This window comes from Orbicella franksi, chromosome 6 (assembly GCF_964199315.1).
Source record: "Orbicella franksi chromosome 6, jaOrbFran1.1, whole genome shotgun sequence".
Taxonomy (NCBI): Eukaryota; Metazoa; Cnidaria; class Anthozoa; order Scleractinia; family Merulinidae; genus Orbicella; species Orbicella franksi.
The window spans coordinates 10,390,570-10,413,268 of NC_138150.1; the positions used below are offsets into that span (position 1 = coordinate 10,390,570).

The 22,699-nt window shown below is 41.3% G+C and overlaps 1 protein-coding gene across 1 annotated transcript; it reads right to left on the reverse strand.

Annotated features, from left to right (window-relative positions):
* Window positions 1–558: 558 nt before the first annotated feature.
* Window positions 559–22,403, reverse strand: LOC145491485 (uncharacterized). Its single transcript, XM_081470723.1, has 4 exons — window positions 21,573–22,403; window positions 13,642–14,357; window positions 9,361–11,967; window positions 559–8,847 (listed from the first exon to the last, which is right to left on the reverse strand). Exons 2-4 carry the CDS (start codon window positions 14,261–14,263, stop codon window positions 3,932–3,934), a joined length of 8,145 nt encoding a protein of 2,714 aa, XP_081326849.1. The 5' UTR covers window positions 14,264–14,357; window positions 21,573–22,403; the 3' UTR covers window positions 559–3,931.
* Window positions 22,404–22,699: the final 296 nt, after the last annotated feature.

Sequence of the window (22,699 nt, forward strand, 5' to 3'; positions counted from 1 at the left end):
AAAAAAATAACTCAAAAAAGCGTTAGAAAGAACTTACCAGTAAATTTTAGATTTATTGTTATTTCCCGCCTCTGATAACCATCACCTTTGACTTAAATTAGTTAGCTGTAATTGAAGTTTTAGGGCTTGTAACTTTCAGTTTCAGATCATTTGAGTTGTAATGCCCATTTGACGGCAAAAATGAAACTTTTGCCGTCTCTCTTCAGCTGTGTGTACAGCAGAGTGAAATTATTTGTATTTGCAATGAATAGTAGGAGAGGTTATTCCATTTTTGTGTGCTTTATTTACGGATTAGAAGAAAAGAACTCAAAATGAGAAGTTGTCTTTGCCGTTTGCCGTCTACCGTTAACGTCATGCTTAACCTCTCTATGATTATTATTATTACTATTACTATTACTATTACTGTTACTGTTACTGTTACTGTTACTGTTACTGTTACTGTTACTGTTACTGTTACTGTTACTGTTACTGTTACTGTTACTGTTACTGTTACTGTTACTGTTACTGTTACTGTTACTGTTACTGTTACTGTTACTGTTACTGTTACTGTTACTGTTACTGTTACTGTTACTGTTACTGTTACTGTTACTGTTACTGTTACTGTTACTATTACTATTACTATTATTATTATTATCATTATTTAGCTATTTCTTTATTTTTTAAGTTTCATTGCATTATTTACAGATAAATCAATAAAAGATAAATAATCACAAGTGACGAAACAAGAAAAAAAAAGGGAAAAAAGGGAAATAGTGTAACAAAATCTATCCATAGACCCCAACCTGACAGACTACCTTGAAGAAATACATGTACTTTGGAAAGCAGTCTTCGGCCACTTCGTTGATACGGTCACGTCTCGTTATTACGGCCACTTCTTTGCCCCAACGAAACGGTTGTACACTTTCTTGAAAAACCCCGCATCATTCTGAAATTTTATCCATTTTACTCTGTTAATACTGCCACTTGAACCGTGAGGTCGGGACCTTTGTTTTGGGAAGGATTTTATCAGTTTTATAGCCGAGTTGGTTCTCCATTCGTTTTTAGAATCCAGTTACGTCTATCTTTTGTTGGTTTATATTGTATGTACTGATTGAAGTCTGACTTTTTTTTAAAATTACATCTGCATACTCATCGATCAGTCCCATTCAGATTCTTACAATTTCGAATGTGTGCACTATGAGCTTTCAATGTCTGGCCGCAGAAACAACTCGGTCATGTAAACTTGAAACTGCATGCCATAGACTCTTTTCATAACGGGCTGCCAATTTAAAATTCTTTGTATAAACAACATAAACTTGAATTAGACTCACTTCATTTGGAAGTAAAAATTCTTTGGAATTATCAACTTAAAACTGAGGTTAGTAAGGCTAATTTTAATACTTCCAAAGAATTTATAATTGGTAGCTATTTATGAAGAGGATCTATTACGAAAACAAAGGAAGGGATTGAAAAAGCAGCGGAGACATCTAATCAGTGTATTCAACCGGAACTTTCTTATGAAGTCCTATCAACTATGAGAACTTCGGAATGGTTAACAATTATTCGCCGACTGGGGTTTGCAGGTTAATAGGACCAGGAGCCCCGTAGGGAACAAGGGAGAAAAAGTGAAATTTTCAAGGGATCAAGGGAACATGCTACCCCGCCTGGGAGGCCCCTGCTCTTAGTACCACACCTCAGTGCTTTGTTGCGGTCAATGAAACCTAGGCCTTTGTGACTTAAGTCTACCTTCGCGAGACCGGTATCATTCTCGCTAACACTCGGCCCGGGTGTCACTGGAGCCAATTTGGTTTGTATAAGTAACAAATCTGTCAACAAGTAGCGTAAAATAAGTGCGACCCCCAGTTTCAAAAACTTGCCAAATTTTTCCGGATTGCCGAAATTTCGCCAATCTTCAAAGAAGCCGAAGTGCTGCCTGGGAGGCGTCCAAATTTTGGCAGAGCAAACAATTTTTTTTTTTAACCATTTAACTGTCGTATTTTTTAAAACATGTCTGGATAAAATTACGGCGAGAAAATAACTTTGACAGCTAGTCCAGTTTGGCAAGTGCGATGGCGGGACTAAATCATTTTTTACCCGGTCCATCTGACGCTTTTTACAGTTACTTCAATGCAAACGAGGAATATGAGCGGCGTTTTTATTCAGATTATTATGACTCGTACCCTGGGTCCGGTTACTGGCAGCAATTTGAAGAGATGGCTTCAGCGAGAAAATCTTCTTCGATCGCAAGTGGCACAAGAACAACACAAACGCAAGTCCAGCAACATGGACGGAAAATCACGAGTTGCTGTAGAGCGGAGAGTCAAGAACATGCAGCGTAAAGAAAAATCTGGGAAGAGTTAATTGAGAAGTATAGATCTTATGACGTATATTACAATCAGGAACGTTTTGGTTCCAAAATGTTGGTTTAATGCGACCACTGCCAAAATTTGGAACTTGCGAAATTTTTGCCAATTTTTTTCTTCGCCAAAAATTGGAAATATTTGAATTCGCTCTAATGCGACTTGGCCCTTAAGTGACCCTAAGAGAAAAGACCGGATGCCAGTTAACAAATTGACGTCAGTTTTTCATGCCTCTGTCCTGTTATTGATCACGAATTTCGTCATAACATTGTCGAAGTAGCTGTGGATTCACGAGGCGATAACTGAGTGGATACGCAGACTTCTTTGACAATGTTACGACGATATTCATTGTCAATAACAGGACAGACGCATGAAAAACTGACGTCAATTTGTTTTTTTACAACAACAAATCGTCAAATTGTCCGCTCTCGCTCGTTGACACATTGCGTAAATTATATATTCATGTGCCTGACCGCTTATTGAAAATGAAAATTGGCCAATGAGCGGGCGCAAATGTCTGCAGTTATTGTAAAACAGTCTGCGGCAGAGTAGGCCAACAACAGAACCGAATCTTTTGTATACGTCATACTCCTGACCAAGAGAGAGCAAATCTTCGTGGTGGTCTCGGTATTTTGGTTTAGCCACAGCCACACCCTCTATGCACGCTTTAGCGCAAAATCCCTCGTATGTAGCCTGCAGTTAGGACAAACTGGTACAATGATCAGTGAAGGAGTGGTAATCCAGAAATTCCCAGATAGCGCTTTATAACAATTTTGTTACTTTAATTCAATCTTGTAATGCTACACTGTACACTGATTTGATACAGGAAAAACAGTGTTTGAAGGAAAGCAGGCTCCCCGGCCAAAACAAAACTACTCTATGTTCCACCCTATGTTCATAAAATATTTTACAATTTACTAATAGCAACTGTTGTTGGGTTACACTCTTCAATAAAACTGAAAAGCACCGTAAGTATACTTCCTAGATTAAGTCTCAGCAGTGGTTATTTAAATATCTAACAATACTCCTAGTCTTTAAAATCACCACGGCAATAACGTGCTATCGAATTCGAAGATTCTTTATCGGTAAAGGGTGACGGTTCTTAATTTTCATGAAGGGAAAGGGTTGCCCTTACTATAGACGGGGCGATGGGGTAAAGAGAGCTTCATTAAGGGAAGACCATATTTACACTTGGAACCTGACAACAATGCTATCGCAGGACAAACTACCACGACCTCACAAGCCACAAATGCAATTACGTTACTTTTTTCTTCGCGAGAATCAAGTTTCGTGATGTCAAAAACGAAATTAAGGTCATTAAAGTAAGCAGTTTGACACTTCCGAGTCCTCTGGTGTAGACATTTCAGTAGCTGAGTAATTAAATATTACTTTATAATAAGTGCAGCATTTTCTCGAAGATCGAGTCCCGTTCTTTGCATATGGTAACTAATTTAACACAAGCAAGTAAGGCGATAAATCGCCAAGAAAATACTCACAGTGCTGGCTCCTTAGAATACGAGGGTTTCTCTCTATACTGAAGGTGGCTAATTTGACAAATCTACCAATCTTTGGAAAAAAGGAACAGAAAAGAACTAAATATAAAAACCAAACTTAACTCGAGGAAGCACTTGTTTGAATGTCTCCTTAACATAATTCATGTCTTCTTTTAAACATTGTGATCGGTAAAACCAAACTGAGGTCCTGCACCGCTGGTCATGATCAATGGTAAATCTCACTGCCGCTCTCAACGGTTTTCCTGACAGGTGAATGTTCAAATTATTGCGAATGAATGCTAAACCCTCCAGCAGCGCGCAAATGTCTTGATCATCCATATTGAACTCATCAAGATCTAACAGTCTCAACCTCGGGAAGAAGCGGAGACTTTTGCTGAGTGGAGCAAGGCATCCTCTCGCGCTGAAACCACTGAAAGTAAGCCAATGCAAAGGCAATGTTTTGTTCAATCCACCGAACAACGCCTCCATGTCCTCAGCTTGCAAAATGCTTCCATTCGCTCCATTTACCTCAAGTATTTCTAGGGAGGGCATTTCAGGAAGTAACCGACCTAGCGCCGCGACTACTGAAGGAGTCAGGCTTATTCCATTTACTTCCAGTTTGCCGTCAGTAATAAAACTTCGTGTACAGTTCAGTTCTCTACTGCACCAATCTGTTTGATTCCGGTGGTTCAGAGGTGTTCCCTGTAGCCTCAGGTCACTTATGTCTTTAGCAAAGAATGCAAAGCTCTCCAGCAGACCACACTGATCATGTTCATCCACGTTTAACTTTTCAAGCTTTAACCCTCTCAAATCGGGGAAAACGCGAAAGCTATTGGTGAGTGGAGCAAGACAACCTATCACGTTGAAACCACTGAACGTAAGCTGGCGCAAAGGCAATGTGTTGGTAAATCCTCCAAACAGCGCTTCCATTTCGTCAGTTTGCACAGTGCTGCCATTCATCCCGGTTAACACGAGTGTTTCTAACGATGACATTTCAGGAAGTAGTCGACCTAGCGCGGCAGCTGATGCTAGAGTCAGGCTTACTCCATGAAGTATCAGTAGTTTGAGATTCGTGTGAGAGAAGGGAGCAAATGTGTTTCCTTCAAGTGTACAGCAATTTGCGCTACCTAGAGCAGGGCCCTGTATGCTCAGAGACTCCAGTTTAGGAACGAATCTTAAGTTGTCCGTTAGACTACATAATTCATGTTTGCCAACACTGAACTCTTCAAGAATCAACGTGGTCAAATTGGGGAAGAACCGGAGGCTTTTGGTGAGTGGAGCAAGACAACCACTCACGCTGAAACCACGGAAAGTAAGATTGTACCAAGGCAATGCTCTGTTAAAACCGCAAAACAATGCCTCCATTTCTTCAGCTTGCAAAATGCTTCCATTCTCTCCAGCAAATTCGAGTATTTGTAAGGACGACATATCGGAAAGTGATCGACCGAGCGCCATGGCTGTTGCTGCAGTAAGGATTATTCCATTTACTTCCACTCTCTCGAGGCGATTATAACTACCTGTACCGACTGCGTTCAAGTCTGTTGAGTGGCAATCTGTGTGATCCACAGATTTGCACTGTAGCCTCAGCTCCAGCAGATTTGAAGCAATGAATCCAAAGCTCTCCAGCAGACCACACTGATCATGTTCATCCATGCTCAACTCTTTAAGACACAACTCTCGTAAATTAGTGAAGAAGCGGAAGCTTTTGGTGAGTGGAGCAAGACAACCCCTCACGTTGAATCCACTGAAAGTAAGCTCGCGCAAAGGCAATGTTTTAGTAAATCCTCCGAACAGCGCTTCCATTTCCCCAGCTTGCACAGTACTTCCATTCATCCCAGTTAACACGAGTGTTTCTAACGATGACATTTCTGGGAGTGACCGACCCAGCGCCGCGGCTGCTGCTGGAGTAAGGATTATTCCATTTAGTTTAAGTTCCTCGAGATTCATGTGAGTGAAACCAGAAACTGTGTGTACTTCCGCTGCGCAGCAATGAGTGTGATACAAAGGAGTGCCTCGTAAGGCCAGTTCCCTCAGATTAGGAATGTACCTCAAGCTCTCCATCAGACCACACAAATCGTATGCATCCATGCTGAATTTCTCAAGAAACAACTCTGCCAAATTGGGGAAGAATAGAAGGCTTTTGATGAGAGGAGCAAGACAACCTCTCACGCAGAAACCAGTGAAAGAGAGCCTGTACAAAGGTAATGCTTTATTAAATCTTCCAAATAGCGCTTCCATTTCTTCAGCTTGCACAGTTCTTCCATTCACTCCGCTTAACACGAGTGTTTCTAGGGACGACATTTTAGGAAGTGACCGACCAAGGGCCGCGGCTACTGCTGGAGTAAGGATTATTCCTTCCAGTTGCACTTTCTTGCGATTCATTCGCGTGGAGCTAATGACTGTGTTCTCTGGACGACGCCACTCACGGGGATTGTATAACCTAAGGCACTCCACGTTTGGAATGAATTTTAAGCTATCCAGTAGAGCACATGTGTTATGTTCATCCATGTTTACCGCTCCAACATGTAACTCTGTCAAATTGGGGAAGAAACGGAAGCTTCCGGTGAGCGAGGGAAGACAACTTGTCGTGATGAAACGGCGGAAGCTAAGCTTGTACAAAGGCTGGAATGTTTTGCTGAAACCGCTGAAAAGTGACTCGATTTCCTTAGCTTGCAAACCTTCATTCTTCCCCGTTAACTCGAGAGCTTCCAAGGACGACATTTCAGGAAGTGATTGACCGAGCGCAGCGGCTACTACTGGAGTCAGGCTTATTCCACTCAGTGCCAGTCTCTCGAGAGTCTTGTGTGTGACAAAACCAACCAATGTGTCCACTGCGTCAGGACGGCAGTCTCTCAAGTCAAGGTCAAGAGTGACGATGTTGTTAAATCGTAGTAGCCAGGAATTCGTGCACACATTGGAAGAGCAAATCTTCAAAGAGCACTCACTGGGGTCTGCTACGTGTTCCAAAAGTTCCGATACGGAGTCATCGCTCTTTTCCACTTCAATCCTTTTCAAATATCTACAATTTCTCAACAGCGAACCAAGAGCTGCCGCTTTTAGGGAGGATCGGCGAAAAACACGGTGTACATGTAGAGATGTTAAGAATTCCAGACATGACTGATCTGAGCACAAACTTACGGCGACGGACGAAGCATCATTGGCATTAGTTTCTGTAAACAGTGTGGCATGGTAATCACAGTGTAGCTCCAAACCTGTTATGTAAAACTGAAATTGACCATTGTGGAAGCATAAGACGGACCTGAAACCACAGTAACATCTAAAAGCCATAAAGCTTTCGAGAAAGTCTTCCACGTTGCAAAGCTTAGAACTCACACTTATTCCCAACGGAACATGCAAACAATCCAGAAACTCTAGCGACTTGTACACCCTCCCTGCCTCAGGAAAAACGAAAGCGACGGAACCGGCTTGTTTAGTGACGTCTTTCATTTTGGGCAGAAGTCGAGAAAGCGATCTGGTATCACTCGGAACAAGAACAACTCCACCTAAGCAATCAAAGCAATTACTTAAGAGTTCATCTTTCGGATCAACTTCGCCAAAGAGCTCGAAAACCAAGTTACTGAACATCCTTTGCCTATCAGTGCCATTACACATTGTTCCTTCTGTCTCGTTGTCTTCGGTTGGTAGTGCTCGTAATAACTTTAGTTCTGAGTCGGAGATTCTGACTGATGCCAAGTGTTGGAAAACATTTGCTGCTCCTGCGTCAGACAAACTACAGATGAACTGCAGAACATTTTCCAAAGCCTTACAATCCTCCAAGGTTCGGGCGCGCTGTTCAATTGCACCGAGATTTCCTTCAGGAACACATCTGTAGGTAATGTACCACGCCGCAAGAAACTCCTGAACACTCTTGTGTATAAAGGATACCATCCCTGCAGGTCGAAGATTTTCTGCGTACTCGGTAACTTGAAGTAAGCCAATAATGCGATTTTCATCTGAAAGGATGGCAGCGGACAATTGATCGTACTCGAACACATGATCGTCCTTTAGAAGACATTCTAAAGCCACGTTCCCGATTTCACAGAGGATATCGTTGAAATCTTGCACTTTGCCAAAGCGACCAGAAGTGCTTTTCCCTTGACTGTAATCTAAAACATATTGGACGATTGCCAGATACAACTTGGCTTTCGTTTCAGAAAAGCTCTTTACTCTCCCATTTTTCCACAGAATGCAAAAGAAGAGAAGAAGTAATGGAACTCTTGTTAGGTCTGTCAGCTTTTCCCGTGAGAGATGTCCCTTTAGTTTACTCACTTCTATTTGGTCACCAAGCATTCTGTACATGAAGGCCTCCCTGTCCTTTTTACTGAACCCAGTGATCTCAGCGTGCTTGTCTTTAAACTCTAGTAGATCATTAGCTTTGGAAATCCGAGTCGTTATCAGGACACGACAGTTTCTCAGTTTCTTTCCTCTGAATATCTCGTAGATATCCGAGTTCCTTCCGCAACGGTACTCGTCGTAGCCGTCAAACACCAGCAGAACTTTTTCTTGATTTTTGGTGATGTAACTCAATAGGCCTTCCACTAGGGTTGCCTCTTCATCTGGAAAAATATTACAGCAACGTAAGACATCTCTGAAGCTTTGGCATTTGGATGCTTCTTTGAGATTAATGACAAGAACAAGCTCGAACTTCTTCAGCGAGGCTTTGTGCACGTCTTCCGTTTCCTCATCGTCAAGTTCAGCCCAGTCGACAGCTAGTTTCTTCACAAAGGTGCTTTTTCCAATACCCGTCTGCCCTTGTACGAGTATCCTCTTTGGTACAACACCGTCCTTGTTTGCACAGAAAACATGCGTATAATGATACAGTTGAGACTGTGATGACCCAGCCAGGGTTTGCTGTTTCTTCACTAACGACAGGCGAGTGTAGATCTGGTGAATATCCACTGGAGATGTTTTAGACCACACGGAGGTGGGCACCGTGGCAGTTCTTTTGTAATGTTCTGCAAGTTTACTCCGACAGAATGTCACATCGAACGTTTCCACAGGGGAAGGTTCTGATGCTATAAAGAAAACAGAAACAATGAATTGACCAGGGTAGAACTGATATTCTATAGACACTAAAATGAGATTAAATCCTATAGTTTGGCTCATAACAATAGGGTTGACTGAATAGCTGAAATAAGTAAAACTGGGGCGGGTTTTTAATAAGTATTAATAAACGATGTTTGAAATCGTCTTTGCTGCATATTCGACCAATTTTTTCTTGTTTCAATTTTCGTGGCAAGCATTACGTTTGACATTCAAGTGAAAACTGCCCTAGTAACTGACAGGTTATCAATAATTGAGGAGTAGTCAGTAGCATCAATGACATCAGCGATGTCAACAATGATGAGCAACTGATGACATGGATGAGAGATTGATAGGGAAGGAAAGGTTCCACCATTAGTAACTCATCACTTCTGACATTGGTCATCATCAATACTCAGTGACTCATTGATTACCCATGGATTATTCACTGACGCCATTCGTCACTGTTCTTTTTCTCTAAATAACAAATTACAAATTAAACTAACCTGGCTTGTTCTCCTTCGTCCTCTGACTAGTGAATTCTTCTTCAAGTTGTTTGACTTTGATGCCTGTTTCAAAGGCGTCGTTTTCTACTTTAGCAAACTCTTGCTGCAGTCGTTCCACTTTGTCATCTGTCTTGGCGGAGCTTTCCTCCAGTTGTTTCACTTTGTTATCTGTCTTGGCAAACCCCTGCTCCAGTTGTTCTACTTTGTCATCTGTCTTGGCAAACCCTTGCTCCAGTTGTTCTACTTTGTTATCTGTCTTGGCAATCCCTTGCTTCAGTTGCTCAACTTTGCCATCTGTCTTGGCAAACCCTTGCTCCAGTTGTTCTACTTTGTCATCTGTCTTGGCAAACCCTTGGTCCAGTTGTTCTACTTTGTCATCTGTCTTGGCAAACCCCTGCTCCAGTTGTTCTACTTTGTCATCTGTCTTGGCAAACCCTTGCTTCAGTTGTTCTACTTTGTCATCTGTCTTGGCAAACCCTTGCTTCAGTTGTTCTACTTTGTCATCTGTCTTGGCAATCCCTTGCTCCAGTTGTTTTACTTTGTCATCTGTCTTGGCAAACCCCTGCTCCAGTTGTTCTACTTTGTCATCTGTCTTGGCAATCCCTTGCTTCAGTTGTTCAACTTTGCCATCTGTCTTTGCAAACCCTTGCTCCACTTGTTCTACTTTGTCATCTGTCTTGGCAAACCCTTGCTCCAGTTGTTCTACTTTGTTATCTGTCTTGGCAATCCCTTGCTTCAGTTGCTCAACTTTGCCATCTGTCTTGGCAAACCCTTGCTCCAGTTGTTCTACTTTGTCATCTGTCTTGGCAAACCCTTGGTCCAGTTGTTCTACTTTGTCATCTGTCTTGGCAAACCCCTGCTCCAGTTGTTCTACTTTGTCATCTGTCTTGGCAAACCCTTGCTTCAGTTGTTCTACTTTGTCATCTGTCTTGGCAAACCCCGGCTCCAGTTGTTCTACTTTATCATCTGTCTTGGCAAACCCCTGCTCCAGTTGTTGTACTTTGTCATCTGTCTTGGCAAACCCCTGCTCCAGTTGTTCTACTTTGTCATCTGTCTTGGCAAACCCTTGCTCCAGTTGTTCTACTTTGTCATCTGTCTTGGCAAACCCTTGCTCCAGTTGTTTTACTTTGTCATCTGTCTTGGCAAACCCTTGCTCCAGTTGTTCTACTTTGCCATCTGTCTTGGCAAACCCTTGCTTCAGTTGTTCTACTTCATCATCTGTCTTGGCAAACCCCTGCTCCAGTTGTTCTACTTTGTCATCTGTCTTGGCAAACCCCTGCTCCAGTTGTTCTACTTTGTTATCTGTCTTGGCAATCCCTTGCTTCAATTGTTCAACTTTGCTATCCGTCTTGGCAAACCCTTGCTCCAGTTGTTCTACTTTGTCATCTGTCTTGGCAAACCCTTGTTCCAGTTGTTTTACTATGTCATCTGTCTTAGCAAACCCTTGCTCCAGTTGGTCTACTTTGTCATCTGTCTTGGCAATCCCTTGCTTCAGTTGTTTTACTTTGTCATCTGTCTTGGCAAACCCTTGCTCCAGTTGTTCTACTTTGTCATCTGTCTTGGCAAACCCTTGCTTCAGTTGTTCTACTTTGTCATCTGTCTTGGCAAACCCTTGCTTCAGTTGTTCTACTTTGTCATCTGTCTTGGCAATCCCTTGCTCCAGTTGTTTTACTTTGTCATCTGTCTTGGCAAACCCCTGCTCCAGTTGTTCTACTTTGTCATCTGTCTTGGCAATCCCTTGCTTCAGTTGTTCAACTTTGCCATCTGTCTTTGCAAACCCTTGCTCCACTTGTTCTACTTTGTTATCTGTCTTGGCAAACCCTTGCTCCAGTTGTTTTACTATGTCATCTGTCTTGGCAAACCCTTGCTCCAGTTGTTCTACTTTGTCATCGGTCTTGGCAAACCCCTGCTCCAGTTGTTCTACTTTGTCATCTGTCTTGGCAAACCCTTGCTCCAGTTGTTCAACTTTGTCATCTGTCTTGGCAAACCCTTGCTCCAGTTGTTCTACTTTGTTATCTGTCTTGGCAAACCCCTGCTCCAGTTGTTCTACTTTGTCATCTGTCTTGGCAAACCCTTGCTCCAGTTGTTCCACTCTGTCATCGGTGCTGGCGAACCCCTCCTTCAGTTGTTCAAATTTGTTCTCTGTCTTGGCAAAACCTTGCTCCAATTCTTGCTTAACTTGATAAATTTTGTCATCTGTCTTTGCAATCCCTCGTGTCAGTTGTTCCACTTTATCTGCTTTAGCTAGTCTCTTTTCTAATCCTTCAACTCGAATCAATAATTCGTCACTGAGCGTTTTCTCCAGGGACACAAGCTTTTCCATTATTTCTTGCTTCTCTTTCATCTGTTGTTCTTTCCACTCTAGCATTGCTTCCAACAGCTCATTGTGTTCCCGCAATTGAACTCTTGTTGACGATTGCTCACCTTGGATGAAAGTCACAGTGTTTTGCATTTCAGCTTGCTCAGTTCTCTGCTGACCTAATAACTCTTGAATGGCTGATTGTTCTGCTTCACTTTTCTTGTAGTTCTTTATGAGTTCTTTGACATCTTGTTGCACAAGAGAAAGAAGATTTTGATCCACAGCATGACCCATACACAGCTGGCAACCTACAATCAAACAAAGCATGAAGGGTTTGACAAAACGGAAGGTACATTTTGACAGGGGATTGAATACAGACTGAGAGTGGTAAGGGTTGTAGGGAATGATGTGTGGTAGAGGTGGTAAGCGATGCTTGGTAGGGATTGTATGGGGGGGGGAGGTGGGGTGGGAAATGAGGTGAGGTGGGTATGGCAGGGAATGGGGGTGTAGCAGATGTGGTTGGGGATGAAGTGTGGTAAGGAGCATAGAGTAAGGGTAGTCAAGTGTAGGATCAGCAAGGGATGGAGTGAGGTTACTGTAGTAAGAGTGGTACGGGATAGAGTGTAGCAATGGTGATGAGGAATGGGTGTGTGGTTAAGAGAGGATGAGGTGTGGTCGGATTTGTAGAGGGCTGTTGAAGCCTTGCAGGTGTGGCAAGGGATAGGTGTAGTAGAAGTGGTAAGGCATGACATGGAAGAGTTGGTAGGGGTAAGGTGTAGTGTAGTAGAATAGGTAAGAGTAAGTGTGGTGTGGCTTGTAACCAAATGGAGGTGGGTGGGGGCTGTTGGTTATAGAGTGTGGTAGAGATGGAGGTGGTAGGGATGTAAGGGGATAGTTTGTGGGAGTTATTTTAAGACTAGGTCTTTCAAAGGCTAAGGTGAGGTATGGGTTGCAGGAGGTGGGATGTGTAGGGCTGTAAAGAGTTAAAGCTTGTTAGGGAATAGAATACAATAGAGGATAGGTATCACAGGGTGAGAAAAATAGAAATCAAAATAACCAATGATTAAGTAAGAGATAAGGAGTAGTATAGAAGCAGTGGGTGGCAAAAGGGTTGTCATAGAGATAGGTAAAAACTGATAAGGTGTGCTAGATCACTTATCGCAGTTCTAAACCAGCCATGGCATTGCCAGAAAAAAGATTGCCGCAAAGATTGCAAAACTGTGCCTCAAAAGAACACATGTCGCATATTAACTCAAACTGAGTACAATATGTAGCTGGCATTTCAAAAGATGTGCTCTAATGAAAACTAAGTGTCCCTAGCAGGGATGCCACAAGAAGCCAAATAATGATGTCAACGATGTTAACAATAAAGGTGCCCAATTATTTGATTTTCTGTCCTTATACCATCTGGCAACAAAACTTGGACCATGCATACTAAAGGCATCCATGGTTGAGTGTCGATTGATGTACCTCAATCAACACTTGATGGACATCTCGATGGACTCGGCCAACACTCAGTCAACATTCAATCAATGTCCTGATCAACCCTTGACTGACAGTCCATACATAGTCAAGTGTCGACTGACTCATATGTATCAATCAACACTCATTTGCATGTCTACAAAAATTAGTCAACTCTCACTGAGATGTCAATCAAATTGTGATCGAATGTCAACCAAGGTGTGGACCGAGGGGCAATCAATGGTATCAATCGACACTCCACCGCAGATGCCTTTACTACACATGATCCCTAAACTTAAGACTTTAATGACCATTGTCCTTTGCTAGTTCCTGAAAGGCAACCCAAATTTTTTTTTTGAATTTCAAACCCTCCTAATTACAAAATAATACTCTTTATAAATCATTGATTACACCAACAGTAACATGTATATATGAAGCATGTTACTTTGTAATTTGGGTATGCAATTATTTTGATGCGGTGCAAGTACTAAAATTAATAATAAATTACAAACTGTACTCACCTTTTGTCAACCAATCCGAAAGCAGATCTAAACTGGTCTTCTCAATACCACCAGTCAGTCCCAGACTTCTCACCAAGGTCTCCAGCTTGGAAAAACAATCATTGAAGAGGACTTCAGTCCAGTCTGTAACATTACAATGACCCCATTTGTTCCTGACGTTTTCTCTGACATCATCAGCTGAATTCTGAATAGACATCAGTGGGTTTGGGGAGTAGAAAATCGGTGCAGGCTTGTTAAATCCCAACAGGCGAAGGATGGCACTCATGTCCAGTGACTCATCAAAGCCTGAAAACTCAGCAAGATAATCTGGCACAAACAACTTGGCCAAGTCTACTGAACTGTTGACGTTGTAATTGTAGAGTCTTTTATGCTTGCCATGCAGCTGAAGATTATTGTTGACATTCTGGAATTTCAAGTGTTTAAAACATGGATCAGTACTGACCTGATGGAAAGTCAGTGTCCTCAGGGCACCGGGTGGTGTCAGACCATTGCAGTAGATGTCCAGGTTTGTATAGCAAGTGTCCATTCCTTGTTTGATAAAATCTCTCAATACTGGAACTACTACTTTGTTCATGGCAATCCCGACAACAAGCCATCTCTTCTCCTCATCAGAGACCATCATCTTGAGATTACAGATTAGTTCCAATGATTATTGTTGTCATAGCCAGGCTATATATGAGAGGTAAATTACACTTTGAAGCCAGCTTCAGGGCTGCCTGAAAAAAGATAAATGAAGGAAAAGGGAATTTTGAGTAAGGTAATTAGATTTAATAATCATTCGTAGAAAATTTATATACTTAGGAAATATTGCATGTTAATCACTGTGTTCACCAACTGGCATGACTGTATTTAGTATACAATTGTTTTGCTGACTGCATGACTTATAGTCCTGAATTGGCAGCAGAATCAACTTGCCGGTCCTAAACTAAAACAGTGAAGATGTAAATAATCATAGATCTACAAACAGAATAAATTATGGTAATAAACATTTAAATTCTACAGGATCTGAAAATAGATGTAGCTCTGAACTTAAACCAGCTTCAAGAAACAGTTGGCCGTATATAGTCATCGTATCTCTCCTTCCCTTTTTACCCTTTTTGTTAGAAATAACATTTCCTGACTGTCTCTCTCCACCATCTTGAAAACGATACGCATGTGCCACCCACCCCAGACTACACAGTTTGCAATTTTCATTTCAGAAAGAAGTTTGTTTTCACTATATATATTGACACTAGAATGAAATTTCATACCAGAATGAGAATTTCAATTGGATTGAAAACTGGAATGAACTCATTCCAAAATGACTTGTAAGGAAATGAAATTTCAACTCGGTATCATGTAAACAGATACAGAGAAATATAACTGGGGATGGAATGAACTCTTTCCAGAATGAAAGTCATTCCAGTGTCATGTAAACAGCCCCTTAAAGTATGGACTGAGAAGACGAGGTTAGTAAGATTTTTATTATATCTCTACTGTATCTGACGGGTTCGGGAACGATTCCTATTCATGCTGAATGGCTTCAAATTTCTGATGCACCTCGATAGTAAAATGAGTCAATTTGAAGTCGTTGTTAAGTTGTTAGTGTGTATACACAGTTTAAAGTAAAAGAAAGTTTTAAACGTTAACTTGCTATAAAAGTTAGGAACACTTGGTGATATATCACGAAACATTTTGGCAACGAAAACAGCTTTAACATTTAGCTGGGTGTACAGAAGAAATATTGTATCATTACGCAGAATAAGCTGCAAAGAAGCCAGTGCACTGAAAGGATTGTTGGCTTACCCCAAAAAAAGGTAAAGGTGGGATGCTGGAATGTCAGAATACTATATACAGCATTGGAAAGACAGCTCAAGTTGTTAGAGAGATGGCAAGATACAAAATTGGGATACTGGTATCAGTGAGTGCCATTGGTCAGGATTTGGAAGAGGATTAAGACCCATGGATGGGGGAAAGAATCCTATATTCTGGAGACGATGATGAAGTACATCAAAGTGGAGTAGCTATTGCTCTTGATAAGGAGTCAGCTATGTGTCTAGAGAGCCCGGCATGCACCAATAAGTGACCGTATCATCAAAGCTCATTTTTAAACTTGGAAAATATTATTTTCCAAGTTATAATGATGGAGTGATTTCACTCCATCACTTCCTCACTCCTTCACTTCCCGTTAGACATTTGGGAAACTGGCGGGGTGGGGGATCTCTTACATGAAAATTAGGCAAGGGATGCTCATCGGAAAATATGACTTTAACTCCTAAGGGAGACTAATGTGGACATTGCTTGAGCTTCATTAGACCCCTAAAAGATACTACATAAAATGGAATACATTTGATCATTAGCCACTGTTCAAGAAAGGATCTCGCATGCACTTGTAGACCCAACTCACATTCTCGAGAGATCAGTGGAAATCAAGCCTGAAAACAGAAATTAAATGAGAACATTTCTTTTATTATTATTTCCTCGATTGCACCCTAAAGGATACTTTGACAGCTAAAAATGGTGACGTTTCGTCATCAATACACTGAGTGAGACCAGAATCCTTGATTTGTACCCGAGACGACGAGCATCCCTGACCTTTTCATATAGGAGTTCCCCCGGGTTTCAAACATCAGCCGTCTAAGGCCATTTTACAGTCGCTTGCAGCATGTCAAGTTAGTTATTTTCGAGAGGTAGAAGGTATAACGATTTTTTCTCTGTAAGGAAAATACTTAATATGGTTCCTCCTTAGCAATTTGATTCAGGGAAAGTCTTCATGGTTTTTCCTTCACAAACCTACGTGACATTGTGAGCTCGAAAGCAATCGATATAAACGAATGGTTAAAGGCTCCAGACGATTTTTTAAACAAGAAACGGAAAGACAAACACTACCTTTCGGTAAATGGTTTCTTGACAGAAAAAGAGAAAACAATGAAGAAGAAAAGTAAAAATAATCAGCAGTCATCACTAGGATTGGAAATCCCGATGTCTCGTATGGCGAGTCAGCGCTTTGCACACTGCGCTAACTGTACATCAGTTACCAGAAAGCCAAAATATTAATCATTTATTTACATACCGCAGGCTCAAGTGTTTCCCTCAGTCTATACCTCACTTTTGCCCAAACAAAATGATCTTGCCATTTTTGACTACAGCACAAGGAAGACATGTACAGATACATGTAATGTAAAACGTGTAGGCAGGCCTGAGTAACAAACAGTTTCTTAACTGTTGAACTTTTTCATTTTGCAAATATCACAACACACCCCTGAATGGAAAAAGGCTTTAAGGGCTTGTTTGAAAGCTAGACTGCCCTCAAACCACAAGTAGTTCCTTAATGAACAGTGCCTCGTAACACCCTTTCATAATTTATTTTCCAGGTTCATTGGCTCACAACCACTTTGATTACTCTCAGTATATCAAGACAACATCATACAGGCATATGCAGTCAACCAATGATGCAGAAGAGGAAGCCAAAGATTTCTACGACCAACTGCAGAAAGTCACAGACAGTGTACCAAAGCATGACATTTTGATAATAATGGGTGATTGGAATGCTAAAGTAGAAGAGAGGCGAGAGGGTAAGAAGAGAGTAATGGGACAAGAAATTAAGCCCTGAAATGTGTCAGGAATGATAATGGAGAAAGATTTTGTTGCATTCTGTGCCACAAATAGCCTCATGGCTATCACATCAACTACATTCTCACATCAGGATATCCGTAAGTACCTGATGGTCAAACCCGTAATCCAGACTGACCACATGGTAGTGAATTCAAGGTTCAAAGAATCAGTCTCTGACACCAGGTCATACAGAGGCACTGATATCTCAAGTGACCACAATTTAGTGGTCGCTGTTATCAACTTAAGCTTTGTAGAGTCACTAGGAGAGCCATTCACTCATTGCAGTAGCAGCTGTTACCAGTAGGTATGAATGTAGCAAGTTGACAATACCTGCTGTGAGATGAGAATACCAACTTGACCTGGGAAATATGTTCAGTTGCCTCATGGATGATGTAGCGATCATGAGCAATCAACAGTTAATAGGAATGAAAGCGTAGAAAACATACAGTTAACAATAGAGGAGAAATGGGGGAGTTTTAAAACAGTTTTTATTAACAGTACAGCAAAGACAACCTTACGTCACAAAAACAAGAAGGGAAAGAACTGGATTAGTGTGAACAGCTGGAAGAAGGTTGAGGATAGAAGAGCAATGAAGGGAAAGGTCAATGACGTAAAATCAAGCAGGCAAAAAGCACAGAAGAAAGCAGAGTACCAAAGGTTAAACAAAGACATAAAGTCCATGCAGTTTCAGGAATGATAAGAGAGGATGGGCAAATAATATCGCTCAGGAAGCAGAAGATGTAGCAAGGCACGGACAAAGGAAGGGAGTCTATGAGGCTACAAGAAAATTGTGCAATGCCCAGGCCGAAACTAGTTGACATGGTAAAGAGTAAGGGATCGAGGTAAATTATTAATAACCAAAGCACATGAGGTACACAAAAGATGGCAAGAACACCTCATGGAGGTTTTAAATAGACCTGACCCAGTAAATACAGTCAAGATCATGGATGATGATGATGATGATGATGATGATCACAACAGTGAAGAGATTGAAGACGAACCAGTCACTAAGCTAGAAATCAAGAATGCGATCAAGGACATGAAAAATGGTAAAGCAACTGGTATTGACAACATTACAGTAGAGATGATGAAAGCTAATATTGATACGACAGTCAATGCCTTGCATGATACCTTTAGATTAATCTGGGAAGAAGAGGGAATACCAGAAGATTGCAGTAAAGGTCTCATAGTTAAACTGCCCAAGAAGGGAGATCTGACCAACTGTGGCAACTGGAGAGGAATTACATTGATGCCTGCTGCTGCTAAGGTGATTAGCAGCAGCAGAGAATTAACATCCAGAGGAGTTGATAAAAAAACTATAGATATAGATATTTGTTTTAAGAAACATTATTGAGCAGTCAGTTAAATGGAATGCAAGCCTGTATAATTACTTGCCTCATTGACTATGAAAAAGCTTTCCACAGTGTCCACAGGGAGACCTTGTGGAGGATCATGAGGTTAATACATGGTATTCCACCCAAAATTATTAGGACAGTACAGGCAATGCACAGAGGAAGCCAGTGTGCATTAGTCGATGGGGGAGGAAAGGCTGACTGGTTTGACAATAAGTCAGCTTTCCAGCAAGGTGGCATAATGTCAGGATTTCTTTAATTTTCTTGTTTTGCTTGTCATTGATTCGGTGAAGAGGAAGGTGCTTGAGGAAGGAAATACTGGGATAAGGTGGAGGTTTACTCAGAAGTTAGAAGACCTTGATTTTGCTGATGATCTTGCACTATTATCAAGTACAAGAAGGCAGCTCCAGTTGAAGAACCATAGGCGTACGGGCGGGGGGGTGGGGGGGAGGACTGCAGCCCCCCCAGTTACAAAAATTGGTGCAATTTTTTGGGAAAAATACTGAGGATTCGGGCAAAAGTACTCGGGAGAAAATACTCTAAAAGGTAGTCAAAGCCAGGCTTGTGGGCTAATTCCTCTGACATTTGCCTTGTCAAAACGGAGTCAAGGTCAAATTATCTAAGGATCCAGGAAATCTGTTCACTGAAAAAGCCATAGATCATTTAAATGTGCATAGTGGAAATCCACGAGATGGATTTTAGTTCCATCAACAAAACAATGACAAAAGAATCAAAACAAACAAAGACCAAGACTTTTGCTTTTGTGGTGGCTCTGAAAAGAGCCCTTTGGAATGGCTCCACAAAGAGCTGTTTTAAAATTTCCTTGAACTTCTCATATGAGGAACAATGAACTGTTCCTTTATTAGTTTCTGATTTTACCAAGCTGTTGATCGAGGTATGCCATGTTTCAAAATAACTACAGTGGAATCCCGCTTCCTTGAACCCTCATTTTTCGAACCTCTCAATAACTCGAAACAAAAGTCGTTTTCCTGTCCTCAGTCAAACACTGTAATTTTACCCCAGATTCGAACTATCAGATTTTTCAAGCCGATTTTCGTTTCCCTTGAAGGTTCAAAAAATCGGAATTCCACTGTACTTTTGAATGATAATAGTTTCATTAGACGTGAGAATTGTGAACGTTTTTGTTGTTAATGTGATTTCAGTGGGTTTGTACAACACACGCTTTTGGACATTGTGTAATTTTTTCGGGCAATAAGGTCACCCCCACCCCAAGTCTGAAGGTGCCGTACACCTATGTGAAGAACAGCCAAGGAATGGGTCTAAAGATTAACATTGCCAAAAGGAAAGTTACGAGGTTCAGCACTGAAAATGACCAGAAAGGTATGGAAAATGGAGATTGAAGAACTTGAAGACGTAGACAGTTTTGTCTATTTGGGAGCCAAAGTTACTACTTCTGGTGGAGCAGACGATGACATATATCATATGAGGCTGGGTAAAGCAAGAGCAACATTTGGTAAACTGATGAATATCTGGAGAAGCAGCCAACTAGGTAAGAGTACTGAGATAAGGATATTCAAGTCCAATGCAATAGCTGTAATGCTGTATATGTATGGATGTGAATCATGGAGGATGACAAAGGGAGATGAAGCCAAAATAGAACTTTCCAGCACAAGTGCCTGTGTAGGCTTTGCAAGTGTCAAATGAAGAGGTGCGCAAGAGAGCTAACAAGGAAACTATCAGTGAACATTAAGGAGGAGATGGACATGGATCAGACATGAGTTGCACTGACATGAGCACTGGAAGGAAAACGCAACTGAAGAAGACCCAGAGAAACATGGCATAGGACAGTGGAAAAAGAGTGAATGGCGATGGGTTACTGTTCTTGGGTAGAGGCAGGGCTGGTGGTGGCTGACAGAGTGTCTTGAAGAAGCAAAATTTCTGCTATCACTCTCCATACAGAGAAGCAAAACTAATGATGAAAGAAGAATATGGCCCACTAAATTGACCAATCACAGCGTGCGTAGTAATTGAGAGATATAATAAAATTAATTATTAAATATCATTATTAAATTAATTGCCAATCAGCATGCTGAGATTTTTGCATGTACAGTGAAACCCTGCCTTATGGTCACCTCGTTAATACTGAGTCACCCTGTTATTAAGGCTTCTTTTGTCCTGACAAAAAGCCCATACATTATTTTTCTCATAAGAAACCCCTGTTAAGGTTACTTCCCACCTTCAAGTGCACAACAAATCATTTTTTCTTTTATTTGACAAAATTCAAACCAGACATTTTTATCAAATGTTTACAAAAGTAAAATATTAAAAATCTCAAAAAGCAGCCGAGTTATTTAGAAAAAAACGTATTTTCAAATTAAGTTAATAAACCAGAAAGGTGTTGTAATTCCATAAATGGACGAAACCGCCAGGGGAAATTTTTGCAGCAAACGCACCTCTTGGAGCTTGTATTTCATGTTATTTGGTGGTTATAACGCACATTTGCATATGGAAGCCCCTTGCACCTGCTCTCAAGTTGAAAACTCAAAACAGATATATATATCTGTCAAGACTTCACTCAGTTTAGACCAGTCATGAAATCTGACCCTACCCTTTTAATACAGCCACCCTGTTAATAAGGCCAATTTTTCATGGCCCGTTGTGACCATGTTAACCGGGTTCCATTGTATGTTATTAAGATAAAAATGAGTCAGTTGTTGCTTCCACAAACACAGGAGTCAATTCATAAAGCAAACCTTCACATGATCATACCTAAACGCGTCTTAAACTCTAATCTGGACAGAGATTCAAATTGATTTCTACCATCAAACAAAAGACAGATCGCAACAATTTTATCCACAACGCTATCCATAAAACCAAAATCATTCCAGGAAAAATAATGAACTTAACGAGGAGGATTAAAAGGCAAGCGATGCAAATATTTCCCTTCATGGCGGAAGTGATTTCCTTTTCAGCATTAATCCCCAGTTGTTACTTTACACAAGTTGTTTCTGTATGTTAACATACCTGGCAGCGTTAGATGTGATCATCAAACAACAAGCTAAAGAGAATATTTTGGCCACCAATATCGCAAACCTTCTACAGATAGTAACCACAGCTAAAGTGCTTCGCATTCCTTCGTGGTCACCCAATTTTTTCTGGGAAACAAGCAGCCTGGTTCCAGGCTTCAACGGTCATTATCCTTGGGGGACTGGTTTGCCGTTTTAACAAACGTGTGGGAGAAAAGGTTGGGGCTGCCTGCCACATGCAAGGCCAGTCGACGGGGCTAGGTTAGTGTCAGCGAGTGGCATGGCCTGGAAGACCGTGCGATGGGTGTCCCGAAGAAACAGCTGCTGCCAGCAGCGTGTCCCTATGCCAAGCTCCTAGAGGGTAGATCAGCAAGGGGAAGTGGTCGTGGCTATAATGTCACCCAAAGCTCTAGCTAAACGATTCCGGCATCCCATCAGTGTGGGACCAAGCGCCCTGATGGGACTGAAGGGTTGCGCCAGAAACACTTGTGCCTTCAACCATTTAATGGCAAACCATAACTAATGGTTACAAATCGGTAACTTCAACATCATTAAACTCTTGATACGGTAAAGCGGAGCGAAAAAAATCAACGCACTACGTAACAGAGGGGAAAACCATGTGGTGGGTGGGTGAAAATATCGAAAAAACACCTTTCACCGTCACTGGAAGTATATGTGAGGAAAAACTTGTGTTCAAGCGGCTAACTACAGGTTGTAAACAAGGTGAACGTGTTCGGCCCGAATAATAAGTTACGGTTAGTGTTATCAGCCTCAGCCTTAGGCTTCGGCTGATAACACTTGCCTCGACCTTGATTATTCCGGATATCACAAAAACCTCATCCACTAATTGTTTATTATTTGCAGATAAATGAATAAATTCGAATCAACAAATTTTTAGAAACGCATTTCACTAAAAAAGTTAACGTTAAAAAGCAACGACGTTTCGACCGCTCGACGGTCATTTTCAAGTTGAAAAGTAAATTTTTTTTTTTTTTGCATGAGCCCAAATATATATTTGGGCGCATGCAAAAATTTTACTTTTCAACTTGAAAATGACCGTCGAACGGTCGAAACGTCGTTGCTTTTTGACGTTAACTTTTTTAGTAAATAAATAAAAGATGATTA

Bases quoted from the DNA above. Each gene is read 5' to 3' on its own strand.
- LOC145491485 (XM_081470723.1), bottom strand. From the start codon at position 14,263: ATGATGGTCTCTGATGAGGAGAAGAGATGGCTTGTTGTCGGGATTGCC. The intron at 11,968-13,641 runs GTGAGTACAGTT...GTTTGATTGTAG, and splicing joins TTCGGATTGGTTGACAAAAG to GTTGCCAGCTGTGTATGGGT. The intron at 8,848-9,360 runs GTTAGTTTAATT...TTTTCTTTATAG, and splicing joins GACGAAGGAGAACAAGCCAG to CATCAGAACCTTCCCCTGTG.